This window comes from Linderina pennispora (genome assembly GCF_002104995.1).
Source record: "Linderina pennispora strain ATCC 12442 chromosome Unknown DL89scaffold_8, whole genome shotgun sequence".
NCBI classification, from domain to species: domain Eukaryota; kingdom Fungi; phylum Kickxellomycota; class Kickxellomycetes; order Kickxellales; family Kickxellaceae; genus Linderina; species Linderina pennispora.
Window position 1 is genome coordinate 199759 of NW_024468256.1, and position 20047 is coordinate 219805.

Genomic DNA, 20047 nt, shown 5'->3' on the forward strand with positions numbered 1-20047 from the left:
TGCAATGGCGCTTGTACGTTACAAGTATGTCGAGAAATCGCAGCTCATCGTCATATACGATTTCGCCACTTTGGAGCAGTGTCTTTCGGCGGTTCCAGGCTGTGTGGTGGTCAGGGTTCAATGCAACAATACACCGTGTCAGCTTATCTAGATGGCTAGCATCGCTGGGTCCAGCAACCTACTTGGCTCCACGCTGCTTCCAATACCGGACACACTGCAATGAGGGGAATGCCGAGACATCCGCCGCCGATCACAAACGGGTAGTATTTGTCCTCTGCACTTCCAGGTGATATCGGAATCAGGTCGACAGCCATGACCTGTGGGTCAAGCAATGCCTGGATCGAGACTGTCGATTAATTTATTCGCTGGAATGTCGAGGAGCGGATGTAGAATCGACCATGGGGTACAGATAGAGATAAAAAGAACAGAACTGAAAGAAATGAGGGCGCGGCAGCAATGGCTTGGTAAAAGTAAAAGCTCAAGGCCGCAATAAGAGTAGGAAATGTGAACATAAACGCCAGTGGTGTGATATGGGGGGTGCATGGTCAATAGATCTGGCCCTTGATGTCAACCTTTTCGAATTTTTGCATGGAGGCATTGGCGATCGGGAGGGCTGCTTTGCCATCAATGGCCTTTTCGCCATCGGTAGTATCTACGATAGGGATGCTGTGCTCGACCAGGAACTTTAGGCATTTTCTCGTGCTGCTGAAGGCCAGTTCGTGAGTGACAAACGAAACCCTGATTGTAGGCCGGTATGCCTTGCACATGGTGCGCAGTGCGGCGCATCTCTCACGGTCTGCAAAGTGGTCCATAAGGAATACGCCCATGTTGGGTGCAATCTGGTACAGCTCAAAGAAGCGGTGGTAGTTGCCAGGAGGCCCAGGCTGCACGCACCCGCAGGGCATGGTCGACCTCAGAGCTGAACCTCTCCTTCTCCGTCATCGTCGCCAATGCTTCGTTGAGCGCCGACTTGTTCCGCGTGTACACGTAGTAGAGAATCCTATAAGCAAGAAATTCCAGGGCGTGGCCGGGCTGGCCCTGGCTGTACAGCTGCTTGAGCTGTGTCTGGCACTGATTGTACTCACCCAGGTCTTTGGTCTCGAGTGCAATGCGTGCATGCATCTCGTAGACCTCGACCGTAAACTCGTTCGCGATGTGCTGCACCGTCAGATCCTGTCCGCATCGATTTGAAACTGGTCGCAAATGTACGTATAGTTGCTCTCCTCCTTCCACTTCTTCATCAGCAGCTTCAGTGTCTGCCGCAGTACCGATAGTGGACGCACCTTTGATGGGTCTGGGTCAGGATGTCAGTCTGAAAAAGTTCTTCTCCAGCGACATACACGTTCCAACAATAGCGCCTGAACTGCTGGCCTCATCTCCAGGGGTGTGGGCATGCAGCGTACTGCCATCTGTGTTGTCGTCCGGATGTGCTGCTGCCGCTTCTTGCTGGAACCGTCTCAGCCGCTCCCTTTTCTTCTCTTCTGAATCATACGAGCTATTTGATACCTCAGCAAGCCCAACAAGCGACAGGGGCTGCTTTGGATGGGGTTGGTGTGTGTTGGTGTTGCTGCTGCTGTGGCTTGCGTGTGAGTGGATGGGGTCTATCGCAAGCCTTGGGGAGTGCACGGCTGTCCCAGTCGATGTCATTCAGCTTCTTGTTGTTCATAGCTGACGTAACAATCTGCGTCAGCTGGGATTCTAGCTTGCGTCTCGCTTTCTCCGAGCACGCGTCATACGAGCGCTTGACAAATTTTCTCAGCGGTTCTGGCCACATGGGGTCTGACATAGTGGGGCTGATTACTACCTTATGTGCGTGCTTGCCAAACATCGGGTCGTGGCGGCCCTGCTTCGACTTCTTGCTAACCTTGACCGCGGTGTACAAAGGCTGCTTGTCTGCATGGCCATTTTGGTACAGTGAAATGCCTGATACTCCCTGAGTCATGTCTCTTGTGAGCGATGGCGATCTTGCCCGCGTGATATGCAGATTGGTGGGCTTTTTCGCGTAAGCATATTGTTGAGGGGGGCGGGCAGTGGACCAGGGAAGGAGGGACAAGGGCCTGCCGAGAATACTGGCTGTCAGTGCTGGCCTGAGCCGTGGGCAGTGGCGGCGGCGGGCGCTGGGAGTTGGGCAGATACGAAGGTTGCTGATACTGGCCATTTTGCGCGGAATAAGAATATGCGGTGCTGTCAGATGCTGGGGCATACGCGTGTTGATTATTGAGTGGTGAGGTAGGTGAGGCAGGGGGCATGGCATATTGGTGCGGCTGTTGTTGCTGTTGTTGCTGCTGCTGGGGTGTTCCATACGTTTGGTAGTACCATTGGGTGTAAGCAGCATACTGCTCTGACGTGTAGTTTGTCGGTGGTGCTGCTGCAGTGGCGGTTGCAGCTGAAGCAAGTTGGGCATGGTTCTGCTGCTGTTGCTGCTGCTTCTGGTTTTGGATATGATGACTCCATGTACTGGTAGTACTGCGCCCAGTTCTGAGTGTCGTTGGCTACATTGGCCTGACTTCCATTCTGCGTCTGATCCCACCTACACAATTTACAATTCTTTGAGCAGACTCGTTTGCATAAATAGCTAGGCCCAGGCGCGATAGCAGGACGTTAATATCTGATGACTCACCAGCTGGTGCCGTTGTCGCCATTTGCAGGATTGCCGTTGCTCATTGTTTGCGAAGGATTGCTAGCTCTGTTTAAAAAGTATGGAAAAAGTTTGCATCAAGGGAAACAAAGGAGCACAGCCAAGCAAAGCAAGAAAAATTTTGGATGTCTACAGAACATGCTCGCAATCGGTGATTGGCTGCACGTGCGGGTCACTGTTGATTGGAGGCTCTTTGAGCTTGAGGGTTCCAGGTCGCCGCAAAGGAGTTCTGACGATTCTGGTGTCCAGATGTGCACCCACCGACAGCACCAGCCGGGCGGCCAAAGGTGTGCTGCACCTCGTCTATCATCCGAGGTCTGTGCCACTGTCTCTGTCAGATCCCTGCCGCGTGACCACGGTACATGGTGCTGACAAAGAAAGTAAAGTGTGCTTGCTCTATCAGAAATCATCGACATCTGCCAATGCTGGCATCGCCAGCAGGAGCAATTCCCCTCGGAAAATCTGAAGAATTGACTTGTCCAAATTCGTCTGCACATAAGACGAGGCAGCATGCAAGCCGTAGGTGCATAGCCGAGCTGGACACCTTTTTCTCATCGCTTGGTAAGGGATGCAGAATAGTGCTGAGAAAGATAAACATGTACACAGCCGGATGTGTGCAAGGACAATGGAGGACTGGTCAAGAGCCAATTTGCTCTGCAGCTGCCATCAGCCGGGCTTGCATTGGGCAAGAGATTTTCTACAGACATGCTCGCTCACTCCCACACACAGGCATACCTGTGTATCTGCTGTCGCTGTGAGGAGCTTCGGACTAGGCCGGATGCTGTGTGGCCAGTGGGAACTCCGCTTGCCTCCGGCTGAAAGTCACTGTGGGGAGAGGATTGCGGGTATATAATGTCGCCGACACCTGCACTGCCAAAAGTCATTAATTTCATACTCCGCCCTGCCTGTTTGGGGTGGGGGCGGCGCATACTCAGCAGGACAGATGCTCAGCATTGGCTTATCCACTGCTTCCAAAACATGCTGGCCATTGCATATTGCCAAGCAAGAGTGTTCGCCCTTTTCACTAGCGGGATATCGAGCGTAAAACAAAAATAAGGAAACGGGGCGGGCGATCCCCAGCTCTTCATATCCTTAGAATCGGCGTTGCAGGTCTGCATGTTCAGGCAGCGGTGATCGCCAATTCCTAGCGGCCATCCGGGAGTGAACAAAACCCCAAGCGATTTTGTTGATTGTCAGAAAGGCACTACGACACCACAAACGCAGCAATTTGTTCATGTTGCAAGAAGCTGGCCCGCACCGCAGATAATGCACCTCTTTTCTACTCTTCACTCTCCCGGCTGACCTTTCATTCTCTATTTGGAGCCTTTCGCCTCACAAACCGTCCCGGCTTGCCATTTCTTTCTCGAGAGGGGCGGCGGAAAAAACGCAGACGCAAGGGCGTCAAAATTTTACATAAATTGAAACTCATGCTGGCAGCCTTGCCACCTCCCTATCCACATTCCTCCTTTTGTCGGGTGTAGCCACACTTATTGATTCGCAGCTTCGCGCTTCCTCTTTTTACTACCTTGGGCTCTCTTTTTATTACTTCGCCAGGCAGGGACCTTTTCTTTCTCCTTGCATCTCCCCTCCGTTTCGCCGTAGCGCCTGTCCCCTTCGCCTCTTTTCCATCATGCTTTTGCAACTGTACAAGAGCAAGGCATTTGTCAACTGCGTCGTCCTGCTTGGCATCATTGTTTACATGTACAAGACATATACGCGGCGTGCTGAGGTGTTTGGCATTGGGACCACCCACGAGAGCGCCAATACCACTAATTGCTACCAATTCGGCCAAGGTAAGACTGATGAATCTACATGCCATTGTTGGTTGTCTTGTGCTGCCACACATATCAGCTACGTTCGTGTCTGTTTCCCATCATCGTCATTACTGACCAAGCCTTTCCCTATACTGCTAGACCTGGACATGGTGCAGGGCTGTGAGGATATCCACGTTGACCCGCGCTCCGGCCTCGCCTATCTAGCGTGTGGCAACATCAAGGCGCGCACGCGCTGGATCCTTCCTGGAACGCCATACAATACTGACTTTGAGCAGTACAAAGACCACGTCGTCGTTATCGACGAGCAGGTAGAGTAACTCTAGGCTAAATGTGCAAAATAGAGTTTGGCCGTTGTTTGCGTTCAAACCACTCCTAACTTTATTTCTTGCTGATAATCCGCGCCTGCTGGCACACAATCCACACTACTTACTCAACACAATTCCAACCGTGTCCCTCAATTCTGTGCATTGTAGAACAACATTCGCGCACTCGATGTCCTCGAGCGCACGCAGTCAGGCGCACTAGTCCCATTCACACAGGACCTGCGTTTGCATGGCTTCGATATCTTCTTTGATGACCTGGAGCCTGGCCTGCTGACATTTATGTTTGTCAATCACCAGCGCACAGGCAATGCCATCTCCATCTTCTCGCACCGCCTTGGAACCATCCAGCTGGTGCATGAGGAGACTGTTTCATCGCCACTGTTGCCGTCGCCAAACGACGTGGTGGCCATGTCCCACACTACCTTTTACGCAACAAACGATGTCCGCCATACCAAGGGCGGCAGATTGCGCAGTGTCGAAGAGTTCTTCGGCATGCCTTGGGGCCACCTCGTCTACCGCGGCCCCGAGGGCATGTTTTCGATTGCCGCCGAGTCCTTGTCGTACCCAAACGGCATCACAAAGAGTGCTGACGGCTCACTCATCTACGTTGCATGCTCAAGCGAACCCGGTGTCAGGACATTCAGGCCAAACCCAGACGGTTCGCTCGAGTATCTAGGCGGAATCGTGTTCAAAGGGCTGATTCCAGACAACCTCTTTGTCGATGCTCCCACTGGCCACATCTACGTAGCAGGTAAGCACAATACAAATGGCAGAATCGACCCGGGTCTACGCTGTTCGCGGCCTATTTTCCCTGGATAGGCCAGAACATGCATTTGGCCAAGAGCGCGGAGAGATCCTCAGTCTGGCCTGACTGTGTACTGCTCGTTGGTTTTTCCTTACCTTTGCTGAAGGATTTGTACAAAACATGCTATTTATTGTAGGGTACCTGAACACGATGGAGATGTTCCGATACAACCGCGAGTCTATCCATGGCACCACCGCACGCCCTGCGGCTGGTATATACCGTCTCAAGGTTCGTAATGATCCACGCCAGGGCTTCATATGCGAGAATGTGATGGTCGACGGTGGTGACTTGCTACCAACCACGACAGTCTCTGCTGTGCAGCGTCGCGGCGGAGTCACCCGAATACTTCTGGGGTCAGTCATGTCCAAAGGCCTTGCCATCTGCGACCACGGGCGCAATCTGTAATCAATATTCCACTTTTCCAGTTGCTTTTCTTTTTCATCTGTCCGTGTCTCGTCTAATAGTATATTCATATCCGCGTCTTCTTCATCCACTCATCCACAAGCACGACACATGCTACTTGTGAGTAGCGAGGTAGATGTTGAGCTTGGTTGGCTCCGAAAACCTTTTGGCCAATATCTGAATCTCTGGTGGCACAATCCCCTCGCCAGCTGGAGACGTGTCTGGGTCTGGCTGGTTCTCCAAAGTGGCATTTTCGTCGCTGTCGGCATCCAAGTCTTCTGTCTTGGCTATATCTGGCTCAATACCGGCACTCGCTGCATCTATGACTATCGCATCAGCCGACCGAGAGTTGTAGTACTGGCACACAAGTTGCTGCGCCAGTCGTTGCTTGCCCCTATCCAGACAGGCTTGGACTGCTGCTACCAGTTTATCGTTGCGCATCCTGTTCTGTACGTAGGCGCGGACGGCACGACCCGCGGGCGGGCGCAGCAGTGCTTGCCCATGGAGACCACGAGCATCAATGACATCAAATATCAGTGTTAGTGCTCGCGACCGTGACCAGTCAACAAATAGCTGTGAATCTCCAGCTTTCGACGACAGGCCAGCAAATTCGAGAACGAGCAGAATATCCTCGTGTACCAGGGCAGGGCTACGGCTGCTGATATACCGCCGCAGGAGCTCTGCAGCATCGTTACCGCCCGGAAGTACCTCATATGAAACAAAAGCCAATTGCAGAGCTGCCGCATTGTCGCCAGAGCTCTCATCCAAGCACTGCAGCAGGGAATCCACAATGTTGCCTGTGCTGATATCAGGAAGGTAGAGCGAACGAATGCAGGCGCCGAGCACAAATATGGTGTCTTCGATCCAGCCTGGGGCCTGGCACTGAGCGATCTGCACTAGACTGCCTGACACCGCCTGGTTCCAGAACACTGGCAGTTCTGGGATCATAGAGAAATGCGTCATTCTGCTGATGATCTCCAGTGCACCTGTCACGTACCGGAACGCCTTTGCTGAAACCAGCTGTGTGAGAATTCGCACCAGCAGATCGCTGTCCTGGACATCAAAGTCCAAGCACAAGTTGCAGATGAGCTGCGCAACACGGGAGTCCTCGTGGTAATCGACCCAAATCGACCGTGCCAGGGCTGCCTTCGAGCACTCGATAAAGTCTGCTGTCGACTGCGGGATTCCGACAAAGTCAAAGTCTGCCAGGTAGAGTAGGGCCAGGAAGTATCGCTTCACATGCTCGGGGCTTTGTAGCGCCGCAATATCGTTGTCGGAAGCCAGCGAGAGCACAATGTCCAACGCACGCGCACGGCACAGGCACGAAATACCGGTGGGGTTATTGTACGCGAATTTCAGAAGCAGCCTGACCATATCGGAAACACTATATGCACGCAGAACATAGACAATGCAGCGTCTCAGCTGCGCTTCCCGCGATGACGGCATGCGCAGGGATGCCTGGTACCGCGTCGAGGGAAGCAGCAGGCTCTCCGTGCTGGGGTCAAGAACAATGGCTGTGCTCAGGTATGTGTCAAGCATCGTTTCCAGCAGCTTGTCCATCTCAAATCCGTAGATCTCAGCCAGCGTGCGCACAATCTCATGCAGAACATGGCGCCCCTCGTGCTTCGGCTCACACATTGCAGAATCGCACTGGCCCTCATAGATAGCAGTCAAGGCGCGCAGCATAGCTTCGCTGCCCTGTGCATCTGTGAATAAGTGCAGGTACTGCTCCAGCCCGTGTTTACGCAGTGCGACCTCAACCGACGAATCCGTGTAGCTCTTTTGAAAGTGCGTGTATATTGTCTCTGCCTTGACCAGGACCTCGCTGCGCTCTGGCTCGCTCATGCGCTTAGTGTACTGCGCCCACTTTGTCAGCAGCTTAATGCCCATCTTCAGTGCGGCAAGCCTATCGGGTCCACACGGCAGCTCATCAGCGAAATGCTTGAGTGTGCTGACCGCTGCTTCGGGGTCTTTGAAGCATCGTATCAGTGGCTGGATTGCATTAAAACGTGTTGGCGTCTTGCTCGTCACAACCGAGAATGCCATACCGCGTGTAAGTTCAGACGGACTATTGCGCTTCCACTGCTTTAGCATCGAATCGATCAGGTTCATGTAAAAGTCGTCCTGGTTTAGGCCCAGTGGCTTGGCCAGTACCACCAGCAAATCAACTGTATCTGCACTGAGCTCTGGTAGCAACGCCGCCCACGGATTCGAGTTCACGATTGAGTGGAATGGCAGCCGCTTCGCTGCTAATGGATACTGGGCAAGGAGTGTCGACAGCGGCGGTGTCTGGCCAGTGTTCTGCGTTACCGGCTCGTCTGATGCAGCAAACTGTTGCGACACCTCGCGTGCAGAGCGTGTTCTGGTCCATTCTAGAGTCAGCTCCTCAATCCCCGGCTCACCGCGGCGGTCGTATGTGCACAGGATATCCAGAACTGTCGTATAACTAGTGACTACCTCATCCTGCGGACGCAGCTCCTCAAGTCGCTGCACAACAAACTGCAAGCGCTCGTAATCGTATGCAGAAATCCCGCTCTCCATGGCATCGACGTATGTCCGCTCCAGCAGCTTCGTGTTGGCGACCTCATCCGCAATTCCCAGGATCCGCGCCTGATAGCCGTCAATGCCGGGTGCCGAGCAACACAGAGAAATGTACTCGAGGATCACAAAGGTCTCGTCAAGCCGGAACTCATTGGCAAACTCGAGCACAGTGGTGATATCCATGCTTGTTTTTACCAACATTGGTCGGATCAGTGTCTCCAGCAGCTGGGGCTTCGGGTTGTTGAGCAGCGCAACGTCAAACTTGATGTGCAAAAGTTGCAGCTGCTCGCTCCACCGTGCAGCAGCGGCAACAGACCGACAGCGGTCCAAAAGGGCCTGCTGCTGCCACACCAGCGAGCAGGCTGACCCAATATTGGCCAGAGTGATCACACGCGACGGCAGCAGCCCCGAATGGCTCATTGCTGTCGACAGATGCTGGTACGCTTTGACCGGTGGCGTCATGATCATGGACGAAAATATGAACACCATATCGACTCCACGCTGCTGCTGCAGCGAGCGCACCAGAGCCTTGCCAGTCAGCGACTGGATATCCAGGGGGTTTGCTGTCTCCCCAACGCCAAACAGCGTGTCCAGCTCGCCCTCACTGACACCGCCTGAGCTCAACCGCTGGCGTAGCAGGTTAAGCGACTCGACTGATTCTTCGACATCGGCACTGACCACAAATGACGACCGTGCCAGCTGCGAAATGGTGAGCTCCAGTGCCTGAGTGGCCAGAATCCAGTGGCGGTTGGCCGACAGATGCGCTGCCAGACTTCGGCAGCAGCTGATTGCCTCGCTCCGAAGGTCATCGGCCTCGAGCTCGCCTAGTTTCGAAATGTCGCGGTCATCGGCGCTCTTCTCTGAGGATTTGGACCGGCTGCTTCTCAGGGAGTCGGCGCTATCTCTCGTTCCAGGTCGTAGTCCGGTGGTTGTCGTGGGCAAACGACGCAGCAGTGTAATAAGCCGATATACTAGCTTCATCGTCTTTTCAGTCTCTAGGACCAGCCCGCGCTCAACATAGATGTTTGAAAACAGCGGGCCAAGCCAGCTAGACACCGCGCCCTCACCGACCTCTCCCGATTCCTCGTACCCAGCCGCTATAGGCGAACCCGACGACGGACCGGCGACAGCATGCGTTGAAAAGGACCGTGACGACGATGGTAGAGGCACAGCTGGCGTTGGTTTCGGCGCCAGCTTTCGCGTCAACGTAGCAAAATCGCCATCAGCTGTCTGTTTGAAGATGGCAGCAGCAAACTCCCAGCTCGAGAATGCATCAAGAAACCCGACCAAGTGTGTTTGGGAGGCACACTTCAGACTCGCTGCTTGGCATAAAACCACCAATCGCTTGATGAGCGCGCCCTGCAGGGACCCAGGCAGACCCGGTGTTTCTGCGTCAGTCTGCACAGAGCCGTCATGGAGACCAGCGAGGTGTGCGCTGATCACCTGCTCACACTTGGCCAATGCACCGATCGCCGCATGCCAGTCATCCACGGTAGACATAGGAACTGTCATCCTCGCACTCTGTCCAGGTAGGTCCTCTGACGGTAACGGTCTCAGCGTCTCGATCAGATCCTGGCACGTGTCGAGAGCAGCACCGAACACCCCATGCGATAACGCAAGCGAAATGATGCGCTGACTTAGCTGTGCTGGGGAAAACTTTAGCATTGCTGCCAGGCTCTTAATATTGGTCGGAATTGACGGCAGGCTGAGCAGCTCCAGAGCTGCAGGTTTAGCAGGGCCACGGATCTGCTTGCCCTTACCCTTCGGTCTGCCACTACTAGCGCACTCGCTGACATATGGCTGAAGCCAGCGCTGTTCCAGAAGCTCGTCTAGAATTTGTCGCCTTGCAGACCGATGCTCCAGTTCACCTGGCGAAACCATGATTTCGCCCTCCGTTAGCAGCTGCCACACAACGCCCATGGTGGCCTTCTCGCCAGAAACGAAGTCCCTGATCTTGTCGAGCAAATGCTGCGGCAAAGCGTGTACCCTATGTGAGCCGCTGGTGCCTTCAGCAAGCGCCTGGGCAGCTGCCGTGTGCTTCTTGCAGAGTGCATCCAGGGTGCGGATCATGGCCATACTCGCTTCAGCGTACTGCGAAAACTGGGTCTTGCTCGACTCACCCGTGAATGTCATGCTGTCGAGGAACTCGCGTACCCAGCATATCCCCCTTCTAACAATCTCCATCGGCACATATCGGGACGCGGTCTGATCGTCCTTGGTCGCACTGCTACCTGAATCAAGCGGCGTGTGGTGCTCAGTCGGAGGTAAATGAACACTGCCCGCTTCTTTGATGGTCGGCCCGTGCTCAGTCTTGTCAATATACTCGATCAGGCTGGAGACCTTGTCTGGATCGCCTGCCTCGCACAGCGCCTGCAGTCGCAGAACATACGCGGTGGTCCGGCTCAGCTGGTGATAGGCATCGACTAGCTGCAATGCATCAGCCATGATTCCTGGACTGTCGGTTTTGCGCACAAGCCATTGCAGTAGCGGATACGCCATGCGCGTGTTGGAAATGTGGAAGTCAGGCAACCCATACGAGAAGAGCATGCGCTTCAAACACATCAGTCGGTACTGCTCACCGATCTCTACCTTCCGGCGGGCCGAGCTCAGGGTCAATATCAGCAGGGCCGTCCAGTAGCTTGAGGCTGTCGCCAATTGCCTTGTCGATACCGGTCGACCAGGGAATATTGCTTCGCCGCATCACTTCCAACATGATGTCCAAGTATGTCGCCAGTATGGTCTCGCCAGTAATAGCAGATGAGGGCCGCATTGGCGCAAGCCTTTTGGTTGAACTGGACTCATTGGCTGGCATATGCATTCTGCCATTGGTGCTCTCAGCTAGACACTCCAGAAGCTGCAGCACACGGGGCTCCCACGAGTCGAATCCTTGAGCTGGTGCAACCGCCGAATTCGATACCATTGCAATATCCTCCCCATGGACGGCACCATGGCTAGCCGTATCAATGTCATCCATGGTTGTTATACAGTATTGCTGGAGGAGCTGCGGGTAGTCGAGCTGATGGCTGAGCGCGTACGGCACAAAGTGGTCAAAGTAAGCTTGCCGTAGGAGTTCGGGGGCAGCAACGCGGTCCAGGAATTCGATCGCGATCATCGAATATGAGAGCAAGTCATATTCCTCGAGGGCCAACTGCATGCTATGTTGTTCCCGTAGATACACCAGGTCCTGCAGCTGCTTGTGCAAGAATGCGCAGCTCTGTGCTTCATCTTCATAGCTGCCGGCAGCAATCTCGTCGCTGCTCGATTCTGAAGGCCGTATATCCACGCCACTGAAACGGGCTAAGCCGAGCATCCACTGTGACATTCGCTGCGACCCATCTACAAAGCTCTGCGGCGTAACTGCAAACTGGCCCTTGGCCAACGTACTCGCTGCCTGGCCGCCGCCTGCATCGTTGCCCTGATAGGTCGACCATGACCCAGGATCCAGCAGCTTAACCAGGACTAGCGCATCATATGGCTGCTTCTGCTTTGCCTCCAGCAACCGTGCGCGTTGCTCGGTCCACGCTGCAATGTCGTGCCACTGTTGTGCTGTATGTATCACTGGTAGAACCTCTTGCCGCAGCCATGCCGCCAATGCCTTAGAATCAATACTTAGCGGAAACCCGTGAATCGCATCTGAGATATCCGAAACCATGCGCCTATCGTCCTGATGCCGCCGCCAGACCGTACTGGCACGCAAAATGTCACCCATGGCTATATACGACCGCAGACATGTTGCCAGATCGGCATCACGGAATACACGCCAACCCTCCGCAGAGAACTGGCTGGTACTGCTAGCAGGGTGCCCCAGCATCAGCCATGTCCCCAGCCGCTGGATCACCTTCTCCACGGCAGCTTTGCGTGGGCTACCGAACTCTATCGCCAGCTGCTGAGCATGCTTCAGCAGCCGCCACATGCCAGCATACGATGGTACAGACAGACGCATACAGACATCAATAGCGAACTCTGAATCCTGGTCGCCATCCTCGTCAAGTTGCAGCAACATCTCGAGAACGTTATCCACAAACCTCGCAACCTCCTCGATTGTATCCAGATTTGCTGTCGCATGCGTCGAGTCCTTGGCCAGCTCTTCTAGCCGCGTGCGGTATACGCGTCCCATTGAAATCCCGCACTCCTCTGCAAACCGCCCAGCCTCAGCATACCGGCCGTCCCGCAGGTAATGCGCTAGGCGGTCCATTGGCACTGTTTCGTACAAGCGGCGGAGGAATAGGGTGCGCGTGTCCTCGCTAGTAGTGCCTTCGACAAACATGATCGTGTCGGTAATATCGGCAGTGGACCTGATATCAGTGGCCAGCCATGTCCACAGGGAGACGTCCATGGCATAGATGGTTTCCATTTGCGGTAAGGACACAACAAACAGACGTCGGCACTGCTCTCTAAGATTGCCAGCGTCGCCATCGCTATCGTCCTCATAATCGTGACTGGATACCGATACTGGCTTGCTGACTGCAACGACCAATAGCGATGCGGGCGACCGAGCTGACTCTGGCGTCGAATTGCTAGGACCAAGCAGACTAAAATCGTCAACCAGCGTATCAGTATAGCGGAAAACAGGTGTCAATGTTGAGCGTTCGTAGATATCCAGCGATCCGTGCTCACTGAGTGCTACCAGGTACCGCTGATCCAACGACACCAGCATTTTGATATAAGCAGATCCCGAGCACTGCTCGCTGACCAGATCCACCAGATGTGTCGTCCTAGCCTCTTCCGTTGCAGCATCTGCCTCTGAGCGCTTCCAGCTGCTCATGCTCGCACTGCCGCTGCCTGAAATATCGATCCGCGATTCAGTCTTTTCATGGCTAACCACCATGCTACTGATCCCTCCGCCATGCACGCTGCGTCCACATACGCTCAGGCCCACAAACTCGACGCAGATCCGCCTCTTAATCTCCATGGCCAGCTCCATATCAGCGGAGACAATCGCAGTGTTAAGTTGGCCCAGTTGGATATCCGAGAACCGTACCAGCGTGGTGTTGTCGCATACAAGCACCAACTCCTCACACGCTGTATCGCCGTGCGCCACAGCAAACCGTATGGCTGTAATCCCTGCTACATCCCCGCCCGGTGGCCGGATCAGCTGCGAAAACACTGCACTTCGTGTCTGCACATGCACAATAAACAGCGTGCCGGTATCATCTCCAAAGGCTACAAACGACGAGTCGCCGTTCAGTGCTGCTGCTGTAATCGGGTAGTCATGGCGGATCACTGCTTCCTGCGTCTTGCAGTCTGCCGAAAGGACATGGATCTGGTTCCCAATCGCCACTGCAACATGCTTTGATGAAGCAATGGCGTCGCACCAGCGGTCTGAGGAAGAGCATGTGTCGGAGGTGGTTTGCTCGGCAATGGCGAGTGTTTCGAGACGGTACGAGTCAAACGCAGTGGTGGCAGCAGGGTGTGGGGTGGTGCCTGGCAGCCGGTTTAGCTGCAGGGTTTCGTCTTGGTCGGAGCGCAGCTCGAAAGTCCAGGTGCTGCGCGAATCGTCCTGCAATTTCCGACGCTTGGGCGGCTGGTCCTGGTCCGCACCATGTGGGCTGCGCTTCGACTTCTCGGCAGCAGAGACCATTATGCAAGGAAATGGTTGTAATTGGAGAGGACTCTGAAAAAAAAAAAATTAAAATGCAAACTGAGTGGACCGGAGAAGAGAGTTTCTATTAATCTGCAAGTATTGGTGTTAAACAGCCCTCGCTAAAAAAAAAAACTGGACCTTTTTCTCTTCATTTCCACTCTTCCTAATTCCTTTTTTTTTAATGCAATGAAGAAGGACCGCAAGCGACGCAGGTGGATGGTTGTCTCCGATCCAGCCGACTCCAACCCGACCTCAGCCACCACACCGACACCGGCAGCCAACGACCTCGACATGAACATAACAACCCACGGCAAGATCCGCGCCTACGTCCAGTTCATCGCCAAAACCCTGAGTCAAGCCCCTAAAACATCAATACACATGTACGCAAAGGAAACAGCTGCCGGCAAACTAGTCACGGTGCTCGAGATCCTAAAGCGCCAAAACATCGAGGGCCTAACACACGAGCTACAGTTTGGCGATACCGCAAGGTCACCATGTGTGAGAGTCGCCGGAAAGGAGGACGGGCAGGCACAGAAACGGCAAAAGATCGATGGCGAGCCGTGGCTGCTGGCAACACTAAAGGTCGTGTAGACTTAGAAGTCAAAGTACCACCATATAAAGCGGTACGCTGTGTAGAGGGTGAAGGGAACAGGCATGATCATGAAGGCGAGTGGGATTACAACGCGACCGATGCGCAGGAGCGCCTTCACAGCAACACGGCCAACACGAACGGTTCCTCGAAGCACCGAGGCTACAGTGAGATCCATTATAAATAGCAGCTAGCAATAGGAGACAAGAGGCATGTCGTGCAAAGTATGTACGACTGCGTGGCTCGTGTATTCGCCGATCGGGTTCCAGCACCCTTCTCTTCGGCCTAGAAGCTCCGGGGTTCAGTTTAGTGTGTTGTTGGCAATGTAGAGGCTTTTGAAAAACATAGGGGCGTGAATTCCTTGCAACTAGTAGAACTTCTTGTGGACAATATCCGGATCCTCCTGGTACTCTTCAGCCGACACCCACATCTTCTTGAAGGTGCTGAGCGACGCCAGAATGGAGCCACCAATCCATGTCGAGTATTTGCGCTCGGGCGGCGCCGAGATCTTGATCTTGCTGTCCTTGACGGCCTGCTTCCGGAGCTCCGACAGCAACCGATCGCCGAATCCCTTGGTCAGCGTAGTGCCGCCAGACAAAACAACGTTCGTGTACAGCGAGCGACGCAGATCAATGTCGGCACGGTTAATCGAGTCAACCACGATCTGGTGGACACCAGGGTGCTCGAGACCAATGATATCGGGATGGAACAGAATCTCGGTGGCACGGAACCGCTCATGGCCGAGGTTGATGATGTGGCCATCGGGCAACTTGAACACGTCACTGCGCGACTTGGCCTCGTTGCCTGAGCCGCCAACAGACTCCAAGCGGGCACTGCCCACGGAGGCCAGCTCCTTCTCCTCCTTGGCAGCATCCAGCGCCACGTAGCAGATTTTCTCCTTGATCTGGCGCACAATCTCGTGCTCAGCGGTCGTGTTGAACCTGTAGCCAGCCTTTTGCAGCAGCACCTGCAAGTAATCAGTCACATCCCGACCGGCAATGTCCACCCGGCGGATCGCGTGCTGCAGGGCAAAGCCCTCAAATACCGGCACCGCGTGCGAGACACCATCGCCTGAATCCAGCACGATTCCCGTGGTGCGCCCCGACGCATAAAGACTCAGCACGGCCTGGATTGCCGTGTAGAATGCCGGTACATTGAACGTTTCAAAGAAGATCTGCGCTGCCTGCTCGCGGTTCGACGACGGGTTCAATGGTGCCTCGGTCAGCAGAACCGGGTGCTCCTCCGACAGGGTCTTCAGTTCGTCGTTGTAGATGTACGACCAGATCTTCTCCATGTCCTCCCAGTCTGTCACCACGCCGTGCTCCAGCGGGTAGTTCATGCGCAGAAGGCCCCGCAGCTCCTCGGCTTGCCGCCCGATGAAATAGTCGCCCTCCACGGCGCCCGCCATCATGCGCAGGTGCTTTGGGCGCCCCACGGACGCGGAGAAGAACGACTTTGGCTGGTCATCGCCTGCGAAGCCTGCTTTGATCACGCCCGACCCGTTGTCAATAACGACCGGCTGATTGGTGAGCACATCCTCGAATTCCATGATTGCTGAATAAAGCTGGCTTGTGCTAGGTAATTAAAGGACAGTAGTAACGGAGGGGGGTGTGCTGGATGCGAGATACAGGTGTGCGGGTTGCTGTTGGAATCAGGGTAGAGATGAGTAAGAAAATAGAGGGAAAAAGAAAGAGGGCTGTAGAGAGAAAAGTAAACACCCGGCGTGTTTGCTTGTTTTGATCGGAGGGGTATCTGGTGTTGTTTTCAGGTCCAGAATGACAGGCACGTCGAGGATCTGGTCCATCGCCGCCTGCCATTGGCTGGGTAGATTTGTCTTCACGTGATTTCATGTCCAGAGCCGTACGCCTTCGCTTGAACAAGGCGCATGCAGCCTAATGGCTGCGTTCCACCATTTTCGGCTTCGCTCATCCTTGCAACTGCCACATTTAATTTGCCCCTCTCAATTTCACATTTCGCGATGTCTGACCCATTCGTTATCGTGCAAGACGACGTAGTGTCGGCGTTTGGCCAGATAAAGTCGCTGTTTGCAGCATGGAAGCGGCTGAGCGGCAAGCGGCGCTCGCAGCAGGAGGAAAACGAGTTCCAGTTCACAACCGACGAGCTGTATAGCACAATCAGCTCCATCAGCACAGACCTCGAGGACCTGCAAGAAACCATCAACGTGGCCCGCGGCTCGCCCGAGGAGTATGGGCTGACGCCAGCGCAAATTAAGGACCGACAGGCGTTTGTGGCAACCAAGCAGAAGGCGCTGGAAGACATGCGCAGAGCGCTAGCACAGCCAGAGAGGCGGACAGCAGCCCAGGACACAGACAACAGCCAAGGCGACCATTTTGCAGTCGAGTTCGGCGGACAGCAGCAGGAGCAGCAGATGATCATCAACCAGCAGGACCAGCACCTGGACTCCATGCTGGACACAGTGCGCAACCTGCACGGGATTGCTGGTACCATGAACACAGAGCTCGACGACCAGGCGATTCTGCTGGACGAGATGGGCGACCTGGTCGAGCGCACCCAGTCCAAGATCGATGTGGCCCGGAAAAAGGTCAACGAGTTCCTGCGGGACAAGAGTAACCGCTCGCTGCGTGCCATTCTCATACTGTTCCTGGTGATCCTCGTCTTGCTGGTGCTGATCATCTTTACATAGGTTACTTGTTAATCGAATACATCTAGTGGAGCCTGCGCGGCAGCAGCGGATTCTGGCGTACCTCGTCGACACGATTGCGGTGGATCTGGAATGACGGTGTCACCCATTTGCCGCACGAGCACTGCGCACCCGCCCAGTTGAACGCGCCCAGCTTTGCGTCGCACTTTGGACAGCACACCTTGTTCTCCACCAGTCCGGTGTCTACACCCTCCATCCACGCCATCGGCTCGATAAACAGCGACGAGCACGCGCGGTTCTGCGGGAACGCATGCGGCGTATCCATCCCACTCGCATTGCGCTTGTTCCACGAAAACGCAACCTGCCCAGGACCCGGCTGGTGCTCCAGCACATTTGCCTCGGTCACCAACGGCCGACGACACTTTTTGCACCGCCACTGCCGCTGCGCCGGCATCGGCTGCGCCAGCGGATCAGCCCCCAGCTCTACGTGCTCAACAGACCCGTACTCCCTAAAGTGCTCGGCACTGTGGTTGATCAAGAACCGCCGATACAGCGGCTTTGACGGTGTCACCTCGTACCGCAGATCGTGGTACAGCTCCAGCTGGTCCATGAAGCCTGGATTCGGATGCACCTGCGGCCGCCTGGCCTTCATCGCCTCTAGCGCTTCATCCCGCCCCACATCGTCTTTCTGCATGATGTACGCCAGCGCCACCGTAGCGCTGCGCGACTGCCCCGCCAGGCAGTGCACCAGAATCTGTCCCCCTGATGAAATCGCATCCTTAATGTACTCGTTGCACTCGGGAAGTACTGGATAATGTTTTCCTGCTCCATGTCTTCGATGGAAATGCTCTTATATGCGAACTGGTTCGGGTACGAGGGCGTGTAGTTGGACGCGACTGTCAGGATATGTGTGATGCCGTGCTCCTGCAGCTTTGCGCGGTCACTCTCTGCCATGGCGCTGCCCACAAACAGTCCGTCGATAATCTTGTCCATAGTGTGCTGTATTACAAACCCTTGATGCCCGTTCATTAAAAGGATGAATTGCAAAGAAATTCAAAGAAAAGCATTGAGCAGCTCGAGAGCCGAGCAGCCAAAAAAAAAACCTATATCTGGAGTTTGTCACCAAAAGACTGAGCGCACAATTGATTTGATCGTGAATTAAACCAGGGTACATGCACAGCTGCTCTCGCCATGTCGCCTCGTCCGGCTAGCCGGTACAAGGAAGATTCTGGTGCCCTGCAGCTGGGCCCAAGACGGGTTTGGTCCCACCGGGGACAAAATGTGGTTTTCTACGAAGCTCTTATCTAAGGGCTAGGAGTGAATATGAATATACCCAGCTTCATCATCAGAGCTCGATATGCAACTCGTTGATATGAGGTGTAGGCGTCGGTGTCTCGGGCACAAGCGAGGTCGCATCAGCACTGGCTGGCATGAGCTCAACGGTATCCAGCTCCTCTTCGCTCGACCCTGCATCATCGTCGTCCTCATACGGCAGATAATACTCCGGCCGTGGGTTGTCTTCGAACGCAGTATATGCTAGCTGAGCAACCCGAAATGGTATTTGACTCACAAACTCGACAGTCTTGGTGTATTGTGTTACGCTGTCGCTGTACACGGCTTCATACACACCACCACATGCGAAATCCACGTAATCAGGTGTCGCTGTAGTGGTATATAGTATCCAGCTGTACTTTGGCCGATTTTCATTCTCGCCGCTGCTCATAGTCGCCAAGCAACCTGGATGTGGGTAGCAGGGTAGAAAATCCTCACCAACAAATGTGTATGGCCCTGGTGTAGATTCGGGGCATGTACCGCGCATGTCAATGTTGTAGCGAGCAGGCCCGACATCGCTCTTAGTCTTGACCAGTTCAATGCTGAGCCTGTAATCGGCATTGGCCATCACGCCAAAAGGGTAGTGAAGTGTTGTCCAGACAATACTAGATGTCGATGCTGCCTCAGTTTCCTCATCCCCGCTTGTGACGCGCTCATCTGTATTGTGAGGAGGCGCTAGGGTCTCAAGCACTGACTCCCTCGATTCGTTTCCTGTTGGTGTGGGGTCAGAAGTACTGTAATCAGTCGCGCTTGACACCTTACTACGATACCCTGAGCTATACCAGCTATGGCTAGTTGGATTTGGGTTATCCTCGAACGCAGTCAGGCCCTGGTTAACCAGCTCATGTGCAGAACGGCTTGAGTATTCGGCAGACTTGGTATACTGGTCATTACTGTCGTTATATGCCGCCAAGTATGCGCCATTGCATTTCATGCGCAAATCTCTATATGAAGTCGTATGTGTATGTGTCACCCAGGAACGAACACCTAACTCCCCTTGGTTGCTATTGTCTCCGCTTTCCATAGAATACGAGTCTGCGTTATACCCGTCAAAGTGTGTATAAGTGAAGGTTCGTGGTTCTGGAATAAACTGTTCGCACTTGCCGCTGACATTGACATTATAGCGAGCGGGCCCAGCGTCACTCTTGGTTTTTACAACCTCAAAGTCGAGCTTATACTGAGCACCCGCCAGGATTCCAATTGGATATTTAATGATGGAGAATAATGATTGGTCTTCTTCACTAGCTGCATCTAGAGTGCTACCAGTAGCCGTTTCCTGGGCATGCGCGTGAAGGGCTACCGCAACGAGGATAGCAGAGACGAGACCGAGTTTCAGCATTATCTAAATTTCAGCAAGTAATTGAAATAAATGGAGAGTTGGAGGCGACTCCAAGGTATGTACACCACATAGCCTATTTAAATATTTTGGTGCGAG

General features: G+C 54.2%; 9 protein-coding genes across 9 annotated transcripts; 3 read left to right on the plus strand and 6 right to left on the minus strand.

Annotated features, from left to right (window-relative positions):
- Positions 1 to 545: 545 nt before the first annotated feature.
- Positions 546 to 2664, minus strand: DL89DRAFT_284357 (uncharacterized protein; the record flags this gene model as incomplete). Its single annotated transcript, XM_040889780.1, has 6 exons — positions 546 to 884; positions 913 to 1283; positions 1341 to 1506; positions 1529 to 1993; positions 2037 to 2466; positions 2621 to 2664. 6 exons carry the CDS (start codon positions 2662 to 2664, stop codon positions 546 to 548), a joined length of 1815 nt encoding a protein of 604 aa, XP_040742733.1.
- A 1604-nt stretch (positions 2665 to 4268) lies between these two features.
- On the plus strand, positions 4269 to 5946 carry DL89DRAFT_293480 (calcium-dependent phosphotriesterase; the record flags this gene model as incomplete). Its single annotated transcript, XM_040890394.1, has 5 exons — positions 4269 to 4431; positions 4552 to 4721; positions 4917 to 5487; positions 5678 to 5769; positions 5806 to 5946. 5 exons carry the CDS (start codon positions 4269 to 4271, stop codon positions 5944 to 5946), a joined length of 1137 nt encoding a protein of 378 aa, XP_040742734.1.
- On the minus strand, positions 5807 to 11378 carry DL89DRAFT_169294 (uncharacterized protein). Its single transcript, XM_040883771.1, has one exon. The coding sequence runs from the start codon at positions 11044 to 11046 to the stop codon at positions 6058 to 6060; it is 4989 nt and encodes a 1662-aa protein (XP_040742735.1). The 5' UTR covers positions 11047 to 11378; the 3' UTR covers positions 5807 to 6057.
- DL89DRAFT_293482 (uncharacterized protein) lies at positions 11060 to 14065 on the minus strand (the record flags this gene model as incomplete). The annotated part of the gene is made up of 1 exon (XM_040890395.1): positions 11060 to 14065. The coding sequence occupies one exon, from the start codon at positions 14063 to 14065 to the stop codon at positions 11060 to 11062; it is 3006 nt and encodes a 1001-aa protein (XP_040742736.1).
- A 174-nt stretch (positions 14066 to 14239) lies between these two features.
- On the plus strand, positions 14240 to 14996 carry DL89DRAFT_268045 (uncharacterized protein). The gene has a single exon (XM_040887771.1). It carries the CDS (start codon positions 14255 to 14257, stop codon positions 14657 to 14659), a length of 405 nt encoding a protein of 134 aa, XP_040742737.1. The 5' UTR covers positions 14240 to 14254; the 3' UTR covers positions 14660 to 14996.
- DL89DRAFT_169344 (Actin/actin-like protein) lies at positions 14842 to 16349 on the minus strand. Its single transcript, XM_040883773.1, has one exon. It carries the CDS (start codon positions 16204 to 16206, stop codon positions 15025 to 15027), a length of 1182 nt encoding a protein of 393 aa, XP_040742738.1. The 5' UTR covers positions 16207 to 16349; the 3' UTR covers positions 14842 to 15024.
- Positions 16350 to 16635: 286 nt separating this feature from the next.
- Positions 16636 to 17322, plus strand: DL89DRAFT_224413 (t-SNARE; the record flags this gene model as incomplete). Its single annotated transcript, XM_040884685.1, has 2 exons — positions 16636 to 16905; positions 17032 to 17322. 2 exons carry the CDS (start codon positions 16636 to 16638, stop codon positions 17320 to 17322), a joined length of 561 nt encoding a protein of 186 aa, XP_040742739.1.
- A 22-nt stretch (positions 17323 to 17344) lies between these two features.
- On the minus strand, positions 17345 to 18273 carry DL89DRAFT_293486 (dual specificity protein phosphatase 12; the record flags this gene model as incomplete). The annotated part of the gene is made up of 2 exons (XM_040890396.1): positions 17345 to 18042; positions 18078 to 18273. The coding sequence occupies 2 exons, from the start codon at positions 18271 to 18273 to the stop codon at positions 17345 to 17347; spliced, it is 894 nt and encodes a 297-aa protein (XP_040742740.1).
- Positions 18274 to 18385: 112 nt separating this feature from the next.
- Positions 18386 to 19965, minus strand: DL89DRAFT_169340 (uncharacterized protein). The gene has a single exon (XM_040883772.1). It carries the CDS (start codon positions 19949 to 19951, stop codon positions 18626 to 18628), a length of 1326 nt encoding a protein of 441 aa, XP_040742741.1. The 5' UTR covers positions 19952 to 19965; the 3' UTR covers positions 18386 to 18625.
- Positions 19966 to 20047: the final 82 nt, after the last annotated feature.

Bases quoted from the DNA above. Each gene is read 5' to 3' on its own strand.
- DL89DRAFT_169294 (XM_040883771.1), bottom strand. From the start codon at position 11,046: ATGTGTTTGAAGCGCATGCTCTTCTCGTATGGGTTGCCTGACTTCCAC.
- DL89DRAFT_169344 (XM_040883773.1), bottom strand. From the start codon at position 16,206: ATGGAATTCGAGGATGTGCTCACCAATCAGCCGGTCGTTATTGACAAC.
- DL89DRAFT_169340 (XM_040883772.1), bottom strand. From the start codon at position 19,951: ATGCTGAAACTCGGTCTCGTCTCTGCTATCCTCGTTGCGGTAGCCCTT.
- DL89DRAFT_268045 (XM_040887771.1), top strand. From the start codon at position 14,255: ATGAAGAAGGACCGCAAGCGACGCAGGTGGATGGTTGTCTCCGATCCA.